The 20609-nt window shown below is 40.7% G+C and overlaps 1 protein-coding gene across 1 annotated transcript in view; it reads right to left on the minus strand.

The window, feature by feature from the left end:
* oca2 (oculocutaneous albinism II) overlaps positions 1–16217 on the minus strand; it is an 84438-nt gene extending 68221 nt beyond the window's left edge. The window contains exons 1-9 of the mRNA XM_049587745.1: positions 15976–16217; positions 9971–10066; positions 8715–8912; positions 6530–6587; positions 6132–6204; positions 5435–5592; positions 5271–5353; positions 4748–4901; positions 532–603 (exon numbers count right to left, since the gene is read on the minus strand). Of these exons, the coding sequence (XP_049443702.1) occupies positions 532–603; positions 4748–4901; positions 5271–5353; positions 5435–5592; positions 6132–6204; positions 6530–6587; positions 8715–8912; positions 9971–10066; positions 15976–16217 (1134 nt within the window). The remainder of the gene's footprint in view (positions 1–531; positions 604–4747; positions 4902–5270; positions 5354–5434; positions 5593–6131; positions 6205–6529; positions 6588–8714; positions 8913–9970; positions 10067–15975) is intronic.
* Between the last annotated feature and the right edge of the window lie 4392 nt (positions 16218–20609).

Consider the following 20609-nt stretch of genomic DNA (forward strand, 5'->3'; position numbering starts at 1 on the left):
AGTGCACTACAAGGAAGCAAGAACAAGGCAAATAAATCACAGTGTGTTAAAAGTCAAGGAATAAAAGTGTGTTTTTAAATGAGATTTTAAAACAGGAAGCGAGGAAGCCTGTCTAATGTGCAAGGGCAACTCATTCCAGAGCTTGGGAGCAGTAACGGCAAAGGCCCGATCCCCTCTGAGCTTCAGCCTCTTTTTGGGGACTGTCAGCAGCAGCTGATCAGTTGATCTTAAGGATCGAGGTGGGCAGTAAGGCTGACAAAACAAACAAATAGGAGCACCATAAAATCAATTCTGTACCGTACAGGGAGCCAGTGAAGGGAAGCCAGGATGGGTGTGATGTGTTCACGCCTGCGAGTATGTGTTAAGAGGTGGGCAGCAGAATTCTGGACAAGCTGCAGACGGGCAAGGGAAGCTTGGCTAATCCCGACATTAAGTGAGTTACAGTAGTCAAGACGAGTTGTAATAAAAGCATGAATCAGTTTTTCTAAGTCTGGTCCTGGTAAAATAGGACTAGGAGTAAAAGTGACTTACATCACCAATGACAGCCAGAGCAGCTAAGGCTGCTAATGATCCCAACATGGCAGCCAGGGTGCGGTGCACGATCTGAAAAATCAAGAGGTTCACCATCAAAATACACTTAACACCACTGAATGAAGGAAAGCTACGATATATGAATATCAACAACTGTTTAATGATACAATCAATCTCTTTAACTGTCTCCCACTGTCATTCATAACGTCCAAATAAAGTCACACAAATAATCCAACACTTTCAAACAGAGGAAAAAGCCACAGTAAGTCAAATATTCAACATTTATATCTCTAACAAGTTGAATGCTTTAAAAACCTTTGGTTAAGTCACATGAGTCTTTAATGCAGATTTACAGCCTTTTAATGTGTCTATTCAGTCATTTATTCATATTTATTCGTTATCTTACATTATGTTTTTTGAGTTTGTTGTATTTATGTGGCATTATTGCCTTGTATCCTCCCCATGGTGCCAGTGTTTTATTTTCACCTGTCTGTACCTGTCACTGAACGATGCCATATTCTGCATCTCAAACTGTGAACTGTAATTTAAAAAGACATTCTCCGAAAAACCAAATTATTCTCAGAAGCTGCGTCATGTACAGGAGTAGTAACAGGAAAGATGAGTCAAACAAATCTGGTCGAGACTTGTTTTCCATTAGTTTTGTGATGGTGTGTTATTTTCTTCTGTGCAAAACATCAGGAAATGCAGAACTTCAAGGGGGTATTACAGACAACTCAATGACGCTGTTAAGAGTCGCCCTCATCCACCAGGCTACATCACTGCTCTCATGTATGATGCATCCCATTATTAAAAATTGAGGCCTATGATAAGCATGGCTGTGTTATCAGACATTCGTGCCACCGCAATAAATTGAAGGAAAGTAGGTCACTCTATTGGCAAATGTAGTGGCTTTTTCATGATAAAGAACGTGGGATCTGTGGCCTTTGTCTTCACCTAAATGGAAGACATACTAATAACAAAAAAATTCAGTGTAATTCTACTTAAAGGGTAAGTTTGGTATTTTTCAAGCTGGACCCTATACCCGTGCTTATGGGTCTAAGTGATTCATGGGAACAACAGTATTTGAAAATGGTCCATTAATGAGCGAGAGGGCTGCAGTCAGCAGTGACAAAACAGGCTGCAATGTTTGCACCATCAATTTACGTCTACTTAAAGTGTTTGTTAGATCTTCCTAAGAGTATGATCTTTTTTGTCTAACCAGAAACACCTCTAAATTCACCATCACCAGACCCACTAGACTCAATTCAAATAATAGTCAATTAAGCATGTGTAACGGCAGCATATTGTCTCATCTAAACCGAAGAGGTGATTGTTGGAAGAGTAGACAGATGAACCAAAATGGTTTTTGTGAGTTTTGTTTTGTTTCTGTTGACTTGTTGAATTAAGTGTGTTTTATGATGATAAAATTGCCATTTATCTAAATGGCGTCTGGTGCATTTGGCGATAGCAATCTCAGAGCTGCTTCTGGTTAAACAAAAAGGATCTTGCTCTTAACAAAAAGGTCTATGTCTGTAGGGATCCTTTCCACAATGTTGTCAGACACTTTTAATACTAATGTGAGTCTGTCAGTGGCAAAAACAAGCACTTTAAGCAGACGCAAGTTGTTGGTGCAAACAGCCTGTTTCATCACTGCTGGCTGCAGCCCTCTCAGTTAGTAATGGACCAGTTTTAAAAACTGTTGTTTCCATTAGTCACTAAGGGTGCTTTCAGACCTAGAGTCGTCTCCTTTGGTCTGAATCAGGGACTAATTTTGTTACAAAGTTGTATAATTGCCTAGAGTTGGTTCATGTTCTCACAGCAGCATTTACAAGCGGACCAGATCAAATGCCTTGTGTGAGAAAGCTGCTCTTGAATGGTCAGAATTTCCATGTGGGAAAAATCCAGGAAGTAAAGCAAACGTTGAAGAAGAATACACTTGCAAGATAAATGTGACACTTTCTAATGTCACAATGGAGGGACAACTACGCAGGTTGATTTTAGCGCTGCTCATCGTGGACTATATTGCTGTCATTGTTCATTTTAGTCAAACCATACAGTTTGAAAACGAGGCGCGGCTCCAACTAGAAAACAATGTTTTGATGCATTGGATGTGCTGAATGTGCATATTAAGGCAGTACAGGAGGAGGTGCACATTAATAATCCTCCAGGACTGTAACATGCTCATGTTTAACCCAAACAATGTGTCATGTGACTGCAGTTGCTTCAGATCCAGGTCGGGACACGTTCTCACCACAAACCAACCGCACCAGAGTTCATTTGGAACCAGACTGAGACCACCTCTTCAAGAAGGTCTCGGTCCGTTTGTTTTGGTGCACACCTGAGTGTGATTGCTGTGTTCACACCTGCCCAAACGAATCGAACACAGGGGGCAAACGAGCTTGAGTTTGATTGAACTGAACCAACCAGGGCAGGTGTGAAAGCACCCTTAGAATCAAAAACATGGGAAAATAGAGTTTGAGTTGGAAAAAAATACCAAATTTATCCTTTAATTTGAAATTGAATAAGGCACTTGTATTGACAGGTTTATTCTGGCACATTAACTCTGTTGTCTGTTGTAAAAGAACAGTGTTTGATGAGAACAGCTGTCATCTCTGATGCATAATGACCTCGCTGAACCAATCAACTCTAAACTGGGTCTCAGATGTCACTCAAGATGGATAAGAACTCAGACAGTCTACAGACTCTCAGAAACTTCTCTTTGTCTGAGTACATCTGTTCACATAATAGATAAAAGAGAACAAAAGCATCCTCCTTCTCAGCCTCAGCTTTTGTCAAGAATGACGAAAGGCAAAAAACCATGCTGCGATTCTTTACTTTAAACCTCAGTAAGAACATTTCACTAAGGAGCCCATTAAAAATAAGAAAATCAGTGTCCAATTACCAACATGCTGAGGGTTCTCTTTGTTTGAACTCATCATTCAGAAAATCACAATATGTGATCACTCATTAAATTAAAGTTTAATGGAGAAAAACTAATCAACTCTGCAGAGGAGTGACACGTTCTCAAATGGAGACCAGACAGAGCTGAAGTCAGATGACATCTTGCTGATGTCTGAGTAGCCACGCACTGTGTGTTCTTCTGCTTCAGAGACAATCCCTCACACTTCCAGTGACAGCCTCTGCAGGCAGACCTGTCAGTAACACAGATGACACATGCAGGCGTGTGCACAGAGTAACTGCGCTGTCATCTCTCGCAGCCCGCTGTTGACTTTCATATCATAGCATTGCCCCTGTCGGCACAGCTGAGTGCGTTCACACCTTGTCGCGCGCGGGGAGATTCGCCTGTCTAATGAAAACCAAACACTAACAGGGAATGACTGAAAATTACAGATGTAGATGCAGGGAGCTTGAATCTCAAAAGGTACGTGTAAAATGAGAAGCTAATGAGCAACACATTAAAGTAATGATATCTAATGTGGGAAATTAATAATTAATTCACATTAAATAAGTCATTCATTAGATATAGACAGATATTTAATCAATGATTTGTTGCGTAATGCATCTTAAATTCCTGAGATGATGGATTTTTCTAATACTGTACCTTATTAATGATTTTTTAAAATTACAATCCATAACTGAGCATCATGTCCATCAATAACAAGTTGCTTTGTAAGCGTTAAACATAAATTAATCTTACTTACAAACCTGACTGCTGAAAGCTGTATATTAAATTATAATAAGTGCTTTTAAAGTAATGATACATCTGCTAATCATGGCTGATTAGTATTTTGATTTAATATGACACGTACTGATTATTATGATTATTCTGGTTGATTAGACCTCTGCTCAAGCTGAAATCAAGCAGAGAGAAGCATGTGTGCATGTGTTCACTAACGTCCCTGTGCTGATGCCTCCTACAGTAAGTTAGTGTCAAATTACACGATAATTTAGTGATTAAGTGGAAAAAATTCTTGTTTTAGTCATGCAAGCATTCATGTCATCATAACGATGTAGTTGCTGGACTGAGAATCTGGTCGTGTATCTGTATATGACCCAGTGAAGATTTGCTGAGCACAAATTATCAGTTTTAATATGAGTAAAATTTGCTTCCTGTTTTTATTCTATAAAAATAAAAAAAACTGTCTGTGTGGATAAAATCAGAGCTTCCTCTGTTGTAATACCCACTGTATGTTTAGAAACGACAAGGCAGCAGATATTGTATCAAACACAGACTCATTCATCACAGGCCGTTTACCTCAAAGATGATGAGGACATAGACGCCAGTCAGGATGGCTGCAGCGATGGCCACCTGTGTCTCCACGCTGACGTAGAGCGACTGGTGGGTCATGGATAACGGCACCACTTCGTTATCCTGCAGGAAGGCCTGAATGGTGATGATGATGGGCTCACTGTGAGGGACAGGGAACAGCTCAGCAGCGAGAACAACATGCATGGTTTTCTTTTACATTCATCAAAATAAACATGTCAGAAATCTGTTGTTTATGATGTTGAAGTCTGGTGTGAACTCCTCTCCATGTGATATAATGAAAGAACAAAATAATAAAAACACCATCAAGTTATGTGGCTTAAATGTGCCTATTGTAAGGCATTAAATTAAAAAAGAACCATGTTATCAAAAATGTATTGTATAAAGTTCAGCTTGTCATTCATCCTGTCACATGTGCAGCTTTCTGACCCCATAATCATTTTCATACAGTCCACTAGGTGACCAACATATATGTTCAAATCAACATAGTGTCACAGAGCGTTCTGAGTACCTGCTGACCATCTCAAACGTTTTCGTCACCAGTATCTGGTCACTGCGTTCGCTGTGCAGAGGAACGGTCCAGTTATGAATCACCTGTTCAGAAGATAAATGAGTTTCACTGATCAGCACTGCACAGATGACACAGCAAAAAATGTACCGCACAGACGCCCTCACCTGCTGAGTCCTCCTCCTCCGCTGTCCCGCCTGCTCGGTCTGCTCCACCTGGATCAGGATGTACTCTTGGTTTGTGAGGTCGATCATCCCTCCTGTGAAAGGCCCTCCCACCTGGAGCTTCAGCAGAGCGTTGTCTCGAAAATCTGTCAGGTTCATTGCTGTGGGACGCCGAGCGTCAAGAGAAAAATCTGGATGTGTTGAATGTGTGTTTGTGTGTTTGAAAGGAGACTGAATGTGTTGCGGAGGACTGTTAGACCAGCACAGGAGACTGAGGAAAGTTTTTGGAGATGAACTGATTAAAGGCTCCATAAGAATAAACTGCGCAGGGTTCTTTTTCAGCCCATTTCAGAATATAATGAAGGCAAGAGAGTCCTTTCTCCTTGAATACGACTCAGCGACTGAAGTACACATTGAAACAAAGCAGTGGGGACCATTTATTCACCTCTCAGCCAATCCTCCCCTGCAGCATTCACTCTGATTAAGACCCTTGTGTATTAACACATTTTAAAAATCTGTTTTTAATCATCTCCGATGTCTCTGCGTTCCCTTATACTCACAGTAAAACACAGCTGCATGATGTCCCACCCCTCTTCCTGTCGATTAAAGGCCTTTTTGCAGCCCAGTTTGTTGTGTCTAAATATAGAACATGACATAAACTCACTAGGTGCATCGACAGCGATGCGACAGGAAAGGATACAGAAACTGTCTGTTGAAGAGACCGCCAACATCCTCCAGGGGTTGTCTCTGTCCGGATACATGCTGAAGAACAGCTGAAACCAGAAACCATTCATCAACACAGTGTTCAGTCACGGTTCAGAGATATCGAGACGATATTGAAAAAGGACACACATTGTGTGGTAAAAGTCCATACATGTAGTGTATGTAATCCCTCTACAAAAGACAGCAAATAAGCATACCAGTATTTCCAAAAATGTTTAACTACTCCTTTAATAGGAATAAGGCAAAAAAAATGTGTAGATATAAGATAACTGTAAGATAATTCTTAAGTTAACTGTGAAGTTGTTTGCTTTTTACAACATGATTTTATGTTATTACACCCAAAGTGTTGTGCGATGGATGGACACGTCCACTTACACTGCAGAGGACAACAATAGTAAACATCGTGGCAATTTTGGAGACTCTGAAGCAGCATCTGAAAAGACAAAATGGAGACACGGTTTAGTGTTGATTGTAACAGAGCAGCCTACTGTATACCAGAGGTTTCCAACCTGGAGGTCAGGACCCTCAACAGGGCTCGCAGAATGATTGCCGGTGTAGGAAATGATTTAAAAGAAAAACATAAGAAAATACTCTCATGTTTTTGTGGTTTGTATTGTTTTGGTTGTTGTTTCTTGGGGGGCGGGGGGTGGGGGGTTTCTTGCACTGTATAGTTGTACTTCTTCGGGTTTCTAAAAGATATTCAGATAAAACACTCAGAAGGAATAATCTCTCTTTAAACTCCTCACAAGAGGGACTGTAAGTAGACGTCATATTAAGGGGTTAAGGGGAGACACCACAGGTCAGAAGGGCAGTATTTTTATCTAACAGATTGATCGATTATTGATTCCCCTGTTGATAACTTTATGTATATGAGCGGGTCGTACACTAATCAGAAGATCGGTGGTTTGATCCCCGGCTCCTCCAGTCCGCATGTCAACATATCCTTGGGAAAGACAGGGAACCCCAAACTGCTCCCAATGGCTGTTCCATCAGTGTGTGAATGCATGTAAATGGTTACTGAGCAGTAGGTGGCACCATGTATGGTAGCCTCAGCCACCAGTGTGTGAATGTGTGTGTGAATGAGTGAATGTGACATGTAGTGTGCAAGCGCTTTGAGTGGTCAGAAGTCTAGAAAAGCACTAAAGAAGTGCAGTCCATTAATATGTGTTGATTTGCATGAATTTCCAGAACAAAAATCTGAAAACGGGATAAAGCCAATTTCCAGATTCTTGTTTTATTTTGTTGACACATTAAGAGTCAAATGTTTCGACAGAGGGGGCTTTGGATATTTTTTATCGCTCCATACATCAGAAAATGCTGTCGACAGCCAGAAAAAAAATAAAATTTGCCATGGTCTTACGAACTAGTCCATACCCATTGAGTGCACAGTTGCCCATGTGCAGTTTCACATGGTGTGTGTTTGGGATACAGGCCAAAGGAAAATGCAGATTAAATAGTCAACTGAACCCATTAAAAAGAGCAATGTATTCAGACAGAGTGTTTGTGAATTTGATAGTACGATTGCTTTATTGAAAGTACAGTAGTACCATTGTCAATAGTGGGATAGTTAGTGGGCTGAAACTGTACATTAGTAGTTGAGGTAGCACGTTGAAAGGCAGATAGAAGCTCAGTTTTAGTAAGTTTTCCAACTTTTGCCAAGAGGGAACTTTAGATATTGGTCCCTAGATTATGTTCACCCAGTTTCATGCAGATCGCTCAAACTTCCTAGGAAGAGATCGATTTTAAGTGTTTTTAAAAAAAATTCAAAATGGCGGAAAATCTATACAACCGGAAGTTATGGGTTCTCGAGGCAGATTTGTTCCTCATGAGGAGAGGCATCTCTGTGCAAAGTTTCATGTCTCTACGACATACAGGGCATGAGATATGCCCATTCAAAGTTTGCAATTTCAATCGGTTGCTATAGCGCCCCCCTTTGGCCAATTGATGTAATATTGCTTCATTCGCATCCTCCCATGACCCTCTACCACTGTGCCAAATTTCACATGGATTGACCAAGTCAGTGAGGAGAAAAACGTGGAACAGACACACAGACAGAGTTTTTGTCATTATATAGTAAGGTAAAAAATTCTATAAATCAGGCCTTCAGAATATAGATAGGATTAAAACTGTAAAGTCTGGTGCAAGTGCCACTGAAATGAAGATTTCTGGCTCAGAATAGGAAAGATAAGAGTTTTAAAATTCCTTTTAGATTTCCAGACCAAAAATAAGGCACTACAGGGGAATAGGGTAAAGATTTTAACGAATAGATATCACTATTAAACTTACCCAGTTACTTTTTGTTTTAAAAGTTTTTATAAAATTTAATGTTTTAACACACAAAATTATCTAATTAAATATGCACTGAACTTAAACAAACATCTTAATGTGTATTTTGGATGTTTTCTTTCTACTAGTTTAAAAAAAGAAAAGTTATGGAAGCAACAAAAGCCCAAAATCTTAAACCAGTGCGTGAAAAAACACCAGTAGTGTCAATTAGTAAGCACCACTATATAAAATGTTGCAGTCAGTCATAGTTTCCTGGCAACATGAGGGGTCTCACTTTACACTGCTGGTGAGTCTGAAGCTGAGGTTGAGGTTGTCCAGAGGGTCGCTCTTCTCCGAGGAGCTGGAGCGCGACAGGGACAGGCTGGTGACCTCACTGCCCAGCCGATACCTCCTCTCCAGGTCCAGGGAGCCGTTGTCCCAGGGCTCTTCCCCTCCAACGAAGCTGGGGTCATGTAAGGTCATGTAGGTCATACTGGAAAAGAATAATCACTGTCAGTCATCAGAGCATCGAACACTAGAGCTTCAGTGAGAGAAATAAACACTACATTTGTATTAAGGACGCCAGCTGTGGTGTAAAGCTTTTAAAATGAAAATGTTTCGAATTCTAAAACATGACTGTAAAAGACAAGCATCCTATAATCAGAATTTCATTACCTGTGCTGTACACTGCTGTCAGAATGATGTTATAAGTTGAGCCATTTCATAAAGTGGCACTCCTGGCATGTCATACTGCCAAATATGAAATACTAAAGCAAAAAATACATAATCTCCTCTTTTATGAAAAAAGTGTTCCAGTAGAAACTGTGAAACTGCTTCAGTAAAGATCAGACACACAAAATTAAACCACTGACAGGTGAAGAGAAGAACATTGATCATCTTGTTACAGTGCAGTGGTCTGCTGGGAGACCTTTGGTGCTGGCATCCGTGTTGATGCCATTTGACACGATCCACCCACCCAAATACCACTGCAGAACAACTACACTCTCCCATGGTGGTGGCACTCCCCGATGGCCGCTGGCCCCCCAGCAGGACAATGTGCCACACAGTACAAATTTTTCAGGGAAGATCTTTGGAACAAGACAGAGAGCTCAAAGCAACAACCTGGCCTCAAAACTCCTTGGATCTCAATCCAATCAAGAAGCCAAGTCCGATCCAAGGAGACTCCACAGTGTGTTGGGGGTACCTCTGGGGTACCGCCACATCCCACAGATGCTGGATGCTCTGGGGACTTTGGGGGCCAGGTCAGTGCCTAGAGCTCCTTGTCACGTTCCTCTGGCCATTCCTGAGGATTTTTTGTGGTGTGGCATGGTGCACTATCCTGTAGGGGGGGCACTGCCTTCAGGGAGTGGGTGTATTTGGTCTGTAACAATGTTTGGGTGGGAGATATGTGTAAAGAGGTTTCCCAGCAGAATATTGGATTGTAACGAGATGATCAATGTTGTTCGGCTCACCTGTCAGTGGTTTTAATGATTTGGCTGATCGGTGTATACCATACCAGACTTATGATCTAAAGAGTGAAGAATTACTCACCTTTCATCTTGGGAGAATCTCAGCAGAGGCGACCTCTCTGTAATGTTGGCTGAATTTGTTTTTCCTCTGAGAAAATTAACCACGCTGAAATTGTGCCTGAAAAAACAGAAAAATGCAATGGAATTCAGTGTGTTAAAGGAACAGTGGGTAAGATTTCAGGAGATTTAGCGACATCTAGTGATGAGAACTGCACATTGCAACTAGCTGAAACTTCTCCCTGTTGAAATTTGAATTATCCGCAGAGATGTTGTCCTGCCCAAAACAAAAGGATCAGGTGATTTAAATCAGTAAAAGCACTAAACAAAGCAGTTTCATGTTACGAAACAGATTTTCTCCGACTCTGTTTGGCATTTTGGAGGCAGGCCGTTAGCATAGCACCTGCTAATGTGTGCTTACCTATTTTCTCTGATAATTTAAGATGTGGCGTTCAGGAGGTTTATACCAGAAGCCAAATTATCTGCAGAGATCTTATCCTCCTTAAAACAAACAGACCAGGTGATTTAAACCAGTGAAAACACTGAATAAAGCAGTTTCACATTAAAAAATCAGAGTTTTTCCTGCACTGTTTTCGCCACATGAAAAAACAAATGGCCCTATCTAGAGCCAGCATACATTTCGTCTGCTCTAGGCTACTGTAGAAACATTGCCGTTCAACATGGTGATCTCTGTAGAGGAGGACCACTCCCTATGTGGATATAAACAGATTATTCTTGGGTAACAAAAATGCCACAATTCTTATTTTCAGGTTATTATACACTAAAGAAAACATATGTATTATATTATATTCCATTCCAACCACACACACTGGACCTTAAAAACAATTTTTTTGTGAACTTTAACCAGTAGAGAAGCCCTCAACTGTCACGACGCAGCTGTCAGTCATTGGTAAAAGCAGTTTGCCAGACCCTTTGTAACCCACGGGTGGCAGAAAGGTGGGTGAGCAGCTGGTGACTCCGACACCTGAGGAGATCATTAAATGTGTCTTTTGTCACCCTGCTGCTGCACTGTATCCCTGAGGCTCCTGCAGGCTGCCTTGCTGGGGAATCATCCCAGCTGGGTCTCCACCAACAATCACATCCACAAACAGCCTCTGTATCTGTCTTTTAAATTCAAACACACTCGCACATACACACATATATATTTAAAGCTGCTCTCGCTAAGACTTTTTTAAATGTGAAAAGTCCCTAAAAAGCTGTACTAACTGCGTCCACTGCCACATATATTTAAAAAAAAAAAAACACCAATCCATTATTTCATCAAGCCCACTGTCATCTCCGCAATTACTTTGGCAACAGTAGAGACGTCATGGGAATTGTTACGTAATGGAATACCAACCCACTGAGCCAAAACTGTTAGATGGAAATCTTTCTGAAATTTAAAGGTCCCCCTCGGCTAATCTTATAATCTTGAAGGGTTTTTTTACCCTCTGCCTGTCAAAGGAGTCAGGCGCTCAAACACAGTCTGTGCACTTCCTTAACACAGCAGCAAGTATTTGTTATCTTTTCAAAAGTATTGTGAGTTAAATACTGTATTATGGTTTAATTAACTTCCTACTGGACAGGGTAGGTAATTCAGTAATTCATAATCCCTTGCTTGTGTTTTGTTATTATCTTACATGAGTGGCAGGCGTTACCAAACGTACTCCAGACAGCAGACAGCTGGGTGCTCTGAATCAGTGAATGTGGCGAGGGTGTTGGATGAAGGAGTAGATTACATTAGGGAAGTCTGTCGCATTAATCCTCCACGATACTCTTATACAACTATAAAGAGATTTACTGCACATCTACAACTGTTTTCTCCCCTTTCCTTCCCCCGACACGACTCTGATCCTGTCCCCTAGATGTGACTTGGCACAGACATTACCACTTACAGAGGAGTCTTTAAAGGATACTGAGCCCAGACGGAGCGCAAAGTGAGGCTGAAATTAAAACGGAGCTGTAAGGCGGTCTTTTTAGGACACCTGCAAAGGCCAGTCAACGTGATTAATATTGACCAGTGGAACATAGGTTATATTTTACTGGAGTTATTCTTCATTTTATGGATTTTCTTTTTAAATATATTTACTGCTCATAATATGATAGTAATCTATACTTTTGGTCCTCTTGTCTTGATTAAGATGCTTAAAACTGCATGAACTGATGTTTTTGGCCACTTGGGGGCAGCAGAAACAAGCTGTGAACACATTGACATATAACTTGTGGTGAATGTTTTGGCAAATTGTTGTTTATTTACACAACCAGCAGACAACTCAACAGCATTAGCATCAATTTGGAGTCCTGTGTCCAAGTACATTTACTCAAATACTGGAATTTTGAGGTACTTGAACTTACTTTATTTCTTTTTTTTATGCTATTTTATACTTCTTGTATCTCGGAGGGAAATACTTTTTACTGCACAATATTTATTTAATAACTTAAGTCATTTTACAGATTTAGATTAACAATATGACATATGACTAATTAATGAATTATGATATATAATCATAAATTAAGCTACCCAGCACTGTGGTATCATTTCTTCCACCTCTGTGACTCTCTGACCACCTGTTTATTTGTTTTTTTAATGATACAACCAGCTTATAATGCATCATACTGATTATGTACACAAAATATTTCTCTCTGGGAGGTTTTTAACATTTTTCTGGAGATACTTCAGAAATGAAGGATATTTTGAGTCATGATGACACTTAATTCATTGATATGAGTTAACCTTTCATGAAAAACAAATGCTCTCATGTTTTTTTTGTTAAAAAAAAGACCATTTATTGTTATTTTTACTCTAAGTGTGGAACATAATTGAGTTGTGAACGGGTTAAATTTATTTAATTTTGATGGTTGAAATATGAAATTAACCTCCGGGGTTGATGGTAGCAGGTACTCAGATTACTTTTTGGTTGTAATGAGTAACATAACACCATAGTTCTGCAATTCAAGTAAGTTATTTAATTATATTTTCAAATAAGCAATCCATTACTTTTAAAATAAACTGTATTTCCGTCTTCCTTTAGTTGCCACAAAAATAAAAATGAAAAAAGAAAATCCCTGATGCATTCACACCTTTTTTTTTTATGTACATGCTCCTACCTCTAGGCAGGTACCTTCATACTGTACTAGTGGAGGGTATCCAATCTTAAGGTTGTGTCAGTGCACATGTGTAGCTCAGCTCACGAAACGGCAGAGAGGACAACCTTTATGTCATAAACGTATCTTATCTTACTATATAATGACGAAAACTCTGTCTGTGTGTGTGTGTTCCACGTTTTTCTCCTCACTGACTTGGTCAATCCATGTGAAATTTGGCACAGTGGTAGAGGGTCATGGGAGGATGCCAATGAAGCAATATTACATCAATTGGCCAAAGGGGGGCGCTATGGCAACCGATTGAAATTGCAAACTTTGAATGGGCATATCTCATGCCCTGTATGTCGTAGAGACATGAAACTTTGCACAGAGATGCCTCTCCTCATGAGGAACACATTTGCCTCAAGAACCCATAACTTCTGGTTATATAGATTTTCCGCCATTTTCAATTTTTTGAAAAACACTTCAAATGGATCTCTTCCTAGGAAGTTTGAGCGATCTGCATGAAACTGGGTGAACATAATCTAGGGACCAATATCTAAAGTTCCCTCTTGGCAAAAGTTGGAAAACTTCCTAAAACTGAGCTTCTATAAGGCAATGAATATTGCGGAGGGCGTGGCTCATCACATAAAGGTGTATAACATCTCAAGGGTTTCACCCATCACCACGCAACTTTGTAGGCATATGACCACACATAATCTGAGGGGACCCCTCCATTATTGACCCCATCAAACAAAATGGGGGCGCTAGAGAGCTCATTTCTTATCTAGGCCTAACGCCATATGGATTTTTACTAAACTTGGTAGATATGTAGAACAGGACGCCTCAAGGTGACTGGAGAAATTTAACTCTAATTGGCAACTGGGTGGCGCTATAACAACAGAAAAATGCTTCAAAATGGCTAAAATGTGACCGATCGCTGTGGCTCCCCCTGTGGACCAATGTTTGGGGGTTTTTTTTTCTAATTTTTGGTATGACTAAGTCATGGTATGGTATGCTGTACATAATCACGGAAACTGTCAGTGTGTCATTCTGTCAGTCAGTCATTCTGTCTGTCCCACGTTTTTCTACTCACTGACGTGGTCAATCTATGTGAAACTGCACATAGGCATTGAGGATTGGCATAGGTAGAAGGTGACAAAGCTACCAGTGGGTATGGACTAGCTCACATTATTTGTGGGTAAAAAGGTCAAAAACGTCACAGTGAAACGCAAATTGTGACTGGGGGATGCAGGTGTGTCATTCCTGTTATTATAACCTGCAAAGTTGAAGATTATAAACTGTAGACCAGGCTCGGCAGTGATGGTAGAGTTAGTACATTCAAAGATAGGCATACAATGTGCTAAGTGCCCTCTCGACATGTGCAAGGAATTGCAAAGGGGTTTTCATATTTCATAAGGTAAAAGTACTCTTAAGAGTTTTTGAGTGTGTGATGCTATAATCTAACAAGTGTCTTTTAACAGTAACTTTAGGCAACACTGTTAACCACCAACTTAAGAGCTACAGCTCCCACACACATTTTCTTCTGATGAAGAGGAAATATTCTGTATGATCTTGGACATCTGATACAACCATCAGTTTATCTTAAGAAAGATTCTGCATCAAAATGCCTGCTATTATTATATAAATGTCTCATGTCCAATTATTTTTTTTTAAAAAAACAGTCAAGCAAACAGTCTTTTTAGGTAACTTTTAAGTCTAATCATTTTGGCCCAAGCACGTCCATCACACTGAGATCCTTTTATTCCTGTGTTCAAACATTTAAAAAGTGCCAGACAGACATCCTGACAGCTACCACCACTGCAGCATTCTTTTTATTGAGGTATGAGCTAATTGGCCAGAAAAATATTGTCAACATGTCAGATGCAATCATGTTCAAATTTTTATCAGCAGCAGCTCCCTCACAGCTTTTATTACTGTAAACTCGATGCAGCAGGTGAACAGCTTTCACTCCTTATATCCTCTGTCCAAAGCCATTCACCATGTGTGCTTATTCAACCATCATCTGTCCACTTTATGAACATATGTGGTGATGGTATTTGGTTTAGTTTCAGATTTTTTGTTGTTGCTTCTTTATTATTTATGATTGATATGTCTAATTATTGAAGCCATATCTGACGTACTGTGTGTGCCCTGCAATCACATCTATCAGATTGATCTGTGTTTTTGGCCGTCATGTTTTATTACAGCGCCTTATTGTCACTCCAGGCATAAAAGAGTATTCGTGAAAATCACTGCAAACACTATAAATCCGCTCCACCACAGGCTAATGCAGGATACACATATGCATCAGCTGTAGTATGCTCTCATCACGTGCAACTTTGACTTAGTTCATGAAGCAAAAAATTCCTCAGTTTAATCCCAGTAACGTCACAGCCACAGGCTTGAGATTAGCAACCCCCTGAGTGACTGAGATACACACCCACAGTCACACACACTCAAGTCTGTGTGTGTGAATGATCATACTTCACAAGAAAAGAAATTTTTTCCACGTATGTTCATCCTTCCCCTGGAAGCTTTAACTGACAGGGTGTGTGTCATGTGCCTGTGCACGTGTGGTTTAAATTGTTGAACTGTTGTTATGTCTGTCCTCCAGGAAACCCAGTGAGAAGAGAGAATGAGTGCTGAACTCTCTGTTAACTAGAGCGCAAGGATAACTTGTAGTAACTAGTACATGAACCCTTAACCAAGTGTTCATGTAGGGCTTTAAACATAAACTTAAAACCTGCATTAACTAGATTTTGTGTTTTTGGCTTTCAAGGTTTCCACTTAGCTCATCGATTGACACAGTCCACTGACACTGAGCTCAACCGGTTAGAGCCTTTCCCTCCAATAATGCTTGTAAATAGAATATAATGATAAAACTCCAAGAGTGACATGTCTTGTCAATAAATGGGAGAGCAGAAACACTTTCTGCAGACATACCCGTCCTCTTGTCGCACAGGGACAAAGCCCTCAGTGTGGATGACGCACTGTCCTGAGGGCAGAACTGCAGACTGCTGCATCTTCTGGGTTTCTCTCCTCTCTGAGATGCCCTGCAGAAGGCGCAGCTCCCCAAAGTTCCCTGCGACGGCCTGTGGTGACCTCAGGCTGCTCCTGCCTGGATGGCCCTGGGCTGACGCCTGAGACATCTCAATCTCCAGGTTGTTTTTGTTCTCCAAATACATGGTGAGGCTGCTGGAGGGTAGGAGGAAACAGAGTTTTGATTCAGTATCAAAACTGTCAAATTAAAAATTTAAACCTGCAAATATTGACTTTTTTGGCCACTTGGGGGCAGCAAAAACAAATACAAGTTCAGTTTATATGGCTAACAGGTTAGTTAACAGTTACTTATTTACAAATTCAGCAGTTATGGAGCAGCATTGGTATTTATTTATTGTAGTGTTTCTGACCACCTGGGAAACGTTAGTCTAATAATGACTCACTTTTGGTCTCCACCAACTCCACCAGAAAATGATCCATGGATGTATTAAGACAACTGGATACAACCTTGGAGGCAGGGCCCCACACATTCCTATGAAAGTTGCACAATGACGCATGAAGCCAAAAAAGTGACTTCCCAGCTAAAAAATTACCCAGTTCTTCTGCATTATTGGGCCCACAGTGCAAGCACCAGAAAGCACTCCGTCATGTTTTTTCTACTGGAAGGGCACCCAGGGGGGCATTTTACCTTGTTTTCTCCATGAAAGGGCACCCTAGACGGCACTTTTTCACATTTTCTCCACTGGAGGGGCACCATAGAGGGCACGCCATCATGTTTATTCCACTGGAGGGGCACCATGGGGAGCACTTTTTCGCATTTTCTCCACTGGAGGGACACCACAGAGGGCACTCCATGATGTTTTCTCCACTGGAAGGACACCGCAGAGGGCACTCCATCATGTTTTCTCCACTAGAGGGGCACTTCAGAGGGCAATTTTTCACATTTTCTCCACTAGAGGGTCACTTCAGATGGCAATCATCACATTTCCTCCATTGGAGGGGCACCCTGGAGGAGATTTTACCTCATTATGATCACTGAAAAGGCACACTATTGAGCATTTTTATCATGTTTTCTCCACTAAAAATTGCACCCTCCAGGGCACGTTATAACATTTTCTCCACTGAAAGGGCACCCTGGAGGGCACTTTATAACATTTTCTCCACTGAAAGGGCACCCTAGAGGGCATTTTACTGTGTTTTCTCCACTGGAAGGGCACCCTGGAGGGCACGTTATAACATTTTCTCCACTGAAAGGGCACCCTGGAGGGCACTTTATAACATTTTCTCCACTGAAAGAGCACCCTGGAGGGCATTTTACTGTGTTTTCTCCACTGAAAGGGTACCCTGGAGGGCACTTTATAACATTTTCTCCACTGAAAGGGTACCCTGGAGGGCACTTTATAACATTTTTTCCACTGAAAGGGTACCCTGGAGGGCATTTTACTGTGTTTTCTCCACTGAAAGGGCACCCTGGAGGGCACTTTATAACATTTTCTCCACTGAAAGAGCACCCTGGAGGGCATTTTACTGTGTTTTCTCCACTGAAAGGGTACCCTGGAGGGCATTTTACTGTGTTTTCTCCATTGAAAGGGCACCCTGGAGGGCACTTTATAACATTTTCTCCACTGAAAGGGTACCCTGGAGGGCATTTTACTGTGTTTTCTCCACTGAAAGAGCACCCTGGAGGGCATTTTACTGTGTTTTCTCCATTGAAAGGGCACCCTGGAGGGCACTTTATAACATTTTCTCCACTGAAAGGGTACCCTGGAGGGCATTTTACTGTGTTCTCTCCACTGAAAGGGCACCCTGGAGGGCACTTTATAACATTTTCTCCACTGAAAGGGTACCCTGGAGGGCATTTTACTGTGTTTTCTCCACTGAAAGGGTATCCTGGAGGGCACTTTATAACATTTTCTGCACTGGAGGGGCCCCCGGGGGGGAACTTCATCATGTTTCTTGCACGTCAGCTCACTGTAGAGGGCACATTATCACGTTATCACTGGAGGGTCACTTTTACTACAGTAGGGTCACTACAGCAGACATGGTCCTCGACAACACAAAGGCTGCATGAATTTCGATGGGATTATTGCTCACATGAAAGGGAGCAGAGACTCACGTGTGACATTTGCGACTTGTGTGACAATATCTCTTTGAAGAGTAAGACTACAATCCTGTAAGGAGGCGGCACAGGGTTGAAAAACTGATCCTTTGAATGACAGGAACATTTCCAGGAAAGAACATAACATCACTACAAGCAACACCTTTCACATTACACATATTGATTTGATCCATTGATAATACAAAAATGTTGATTATAGCAGCTTTAACGTTTAAAGTTGCATCATAGATTATACATTACAATCCATTTACACCTATTTCTTTTTTACAGACACAAAAAACAACTTAAGTTTTGTTATTCAATGATGCACAATTCATTCTCAAATTGAACCATTTTTTTTCCATTCAAAACAAGTGCTGGCTGCTGTTTTGTTATGCCTCACGTAATACCCTTATCCAATGCTTGTGATGTGCCTCGTCAGAGAGAAGAATGATCCTTTTTATATGATTTCCTGCCTGTGGGCTGTGTTTGGCAACAAAGACAAACTGCTTTCTTTATTTTTCCACCCTCGTTCACAGCAGTTAATGATTGAAGATGAATATCTTTTAACGAGAGTGTTGAGAATTACACAAAAGCGCACCTAGAGGAGGTAATGACTGCAACTGTGCACAAGACTGTAACACAAGGATTATGTGTGATTATAGCTGTTTGCCACATTTGCACATTTGTTATTTTTCTGTCTTTTAATTTTCATTATCAGGTGAATAAAAATACAAAACATAAAATACAGTGTTCCAATCATTCACCGCACAGCCATTTACATATTAGAGGGATGAAAGGGATTTTTGCAAAGCCTTTGTGGTACTATACTGTACCGCAGTATTAGGACATAATGCTTAAACCCCTCAAAACAAAGCCCACTAGTGTAATACAGTGGAGTAAATCCACCACACACAGAATGCAAAGGAACTGAAGCAAATGTCAGCTACTAACTTAAAATTGGATTCAAACTTTTATTTTGGCGACCGCAAGTGAGAGACAGAAATGAAAGACTTACCTTTAAAGATGAAGTTGTTTTAGATGATGATGATAAGGACGATGAAGACACGGACAATGATGATGACAGAAGTGGTACTGATGATAAAGTTTGTGATGTTCAACAATGAACATCCAACAGCAAAGTTACGAGTAATTCACGCTGATAATCCTGCAGAAAATGGTGATAATGTATGATAGATGCTGGGATGTTATTCTGCTTTTTGCTGTTATATTTAAGCACAGCGGTGGAAGATGAGAGAGGCTGAGGTGTTTCTTCTCCCCTCCTGTGCTCCCCAGCAAAGGAGGTAAGCGGTCTGGGTCTGAGAAGCTGAGGAGAGGAGGGGGGAGTGGCACAATTTGCTCTCCACTAATAGCAGAAAACTTTCCCATTCAATCACTCTCCCCTTTTTACAAACAAACTCCACACACCGCTTAGCCGCCTCCCCCACCATCCACACTCCCTGCACTCCAAATTCACCGGTCAAAAACAAAAGTTGAAGTCAATAAATGCATTTTTTGTCCATAAATTGAAGAAAAATTTAACATATGAAATCATTTAATAAAAATGTTGCACATATGTCAAGTCATGAAAGCATCCCAATCTTGTACAGATGACTCAAAACTTGATATTCATGCTTATTCAGATTTGTTAATTTGTGACTTTATAATCAATAACCAGGATTTTTTTTTTTTTTTTTTTTTTGTGATTTGAGAGTTTTCTGGGAGGGTGAACCACTGAGCCTAACTCGCTGTAACAGCCTGAGCAAACTCCTCAGATTTAAGGTGTAGACAGGTCAGACAGGTCAGAGACAGAGGGGCTTCAAGAAAAACTTAAATCCCAGGGCTGCAAGTGCAAAAAAAGAACACTCTTTTTTCATTGCTTTTTTGTATTCCTTCTCTTAATGATTATTTATCGCTATTGTCTTATTTCATATAGTATGCATTTCATACTTCTCCAGAATTCATTTTAGGTCTTTTTTAAATAAAATTCTACAAGTCGTGCAAATTTGATTCTTCATCTTCTGGCGTAAGTTTTATGTTCCTAAATAGCTTTAAAATGTTTCTAAATTATGATGAAAATTTAGTAGTCTTTGTGCAAGTGTAGGTTCAGTGTTGGGTGTTTGTGTGTTTGTCTGTGGGACAGGGGAGCAACAGAGCCAGTTCAGCCAAACTTAAAGAGGGTCACAGGGTCAGAGGTGAAGCTTTAAAAAATGTGTTTTGGCTTCAGCAAGAGAAACGCATGCTCAGTTGCATTCAGGTCAGATGATATGACTTGGCCATTGCACAACATTCCACTTCTTTGTCTTTGGTTGCTTTTGCAGTATGCTTCAGGTCAATGTCCATCTGCACTGTGAAGCATCGTCCAATGAGTTTTGAAGCATTTGGTTGAATCTGAGCAGATAATGGTGCCCCAAACACTTCAGCTTTCATCCTGCTGCTCTTGTCAGCAAGACAAGACTTCACTAGAATAAATACAGAG

This window comes from Epinephelus fuscoguttatus, linkage group LG10 (genome assembly GCF_011397635.1).
Source record: "Epinephelus fuscoguttatus linkage group LG10, E.fuscoguttatus.final_Chr_v1".
In the NCBI taxonomy this organism is placed as follows: domain Eukaryota; kingdom Metazoa; phylum Chordata; class Actinopteri; order Perciformes; family Serranidae; genus Epinephelus; species Epinephelus fuscoguttatus.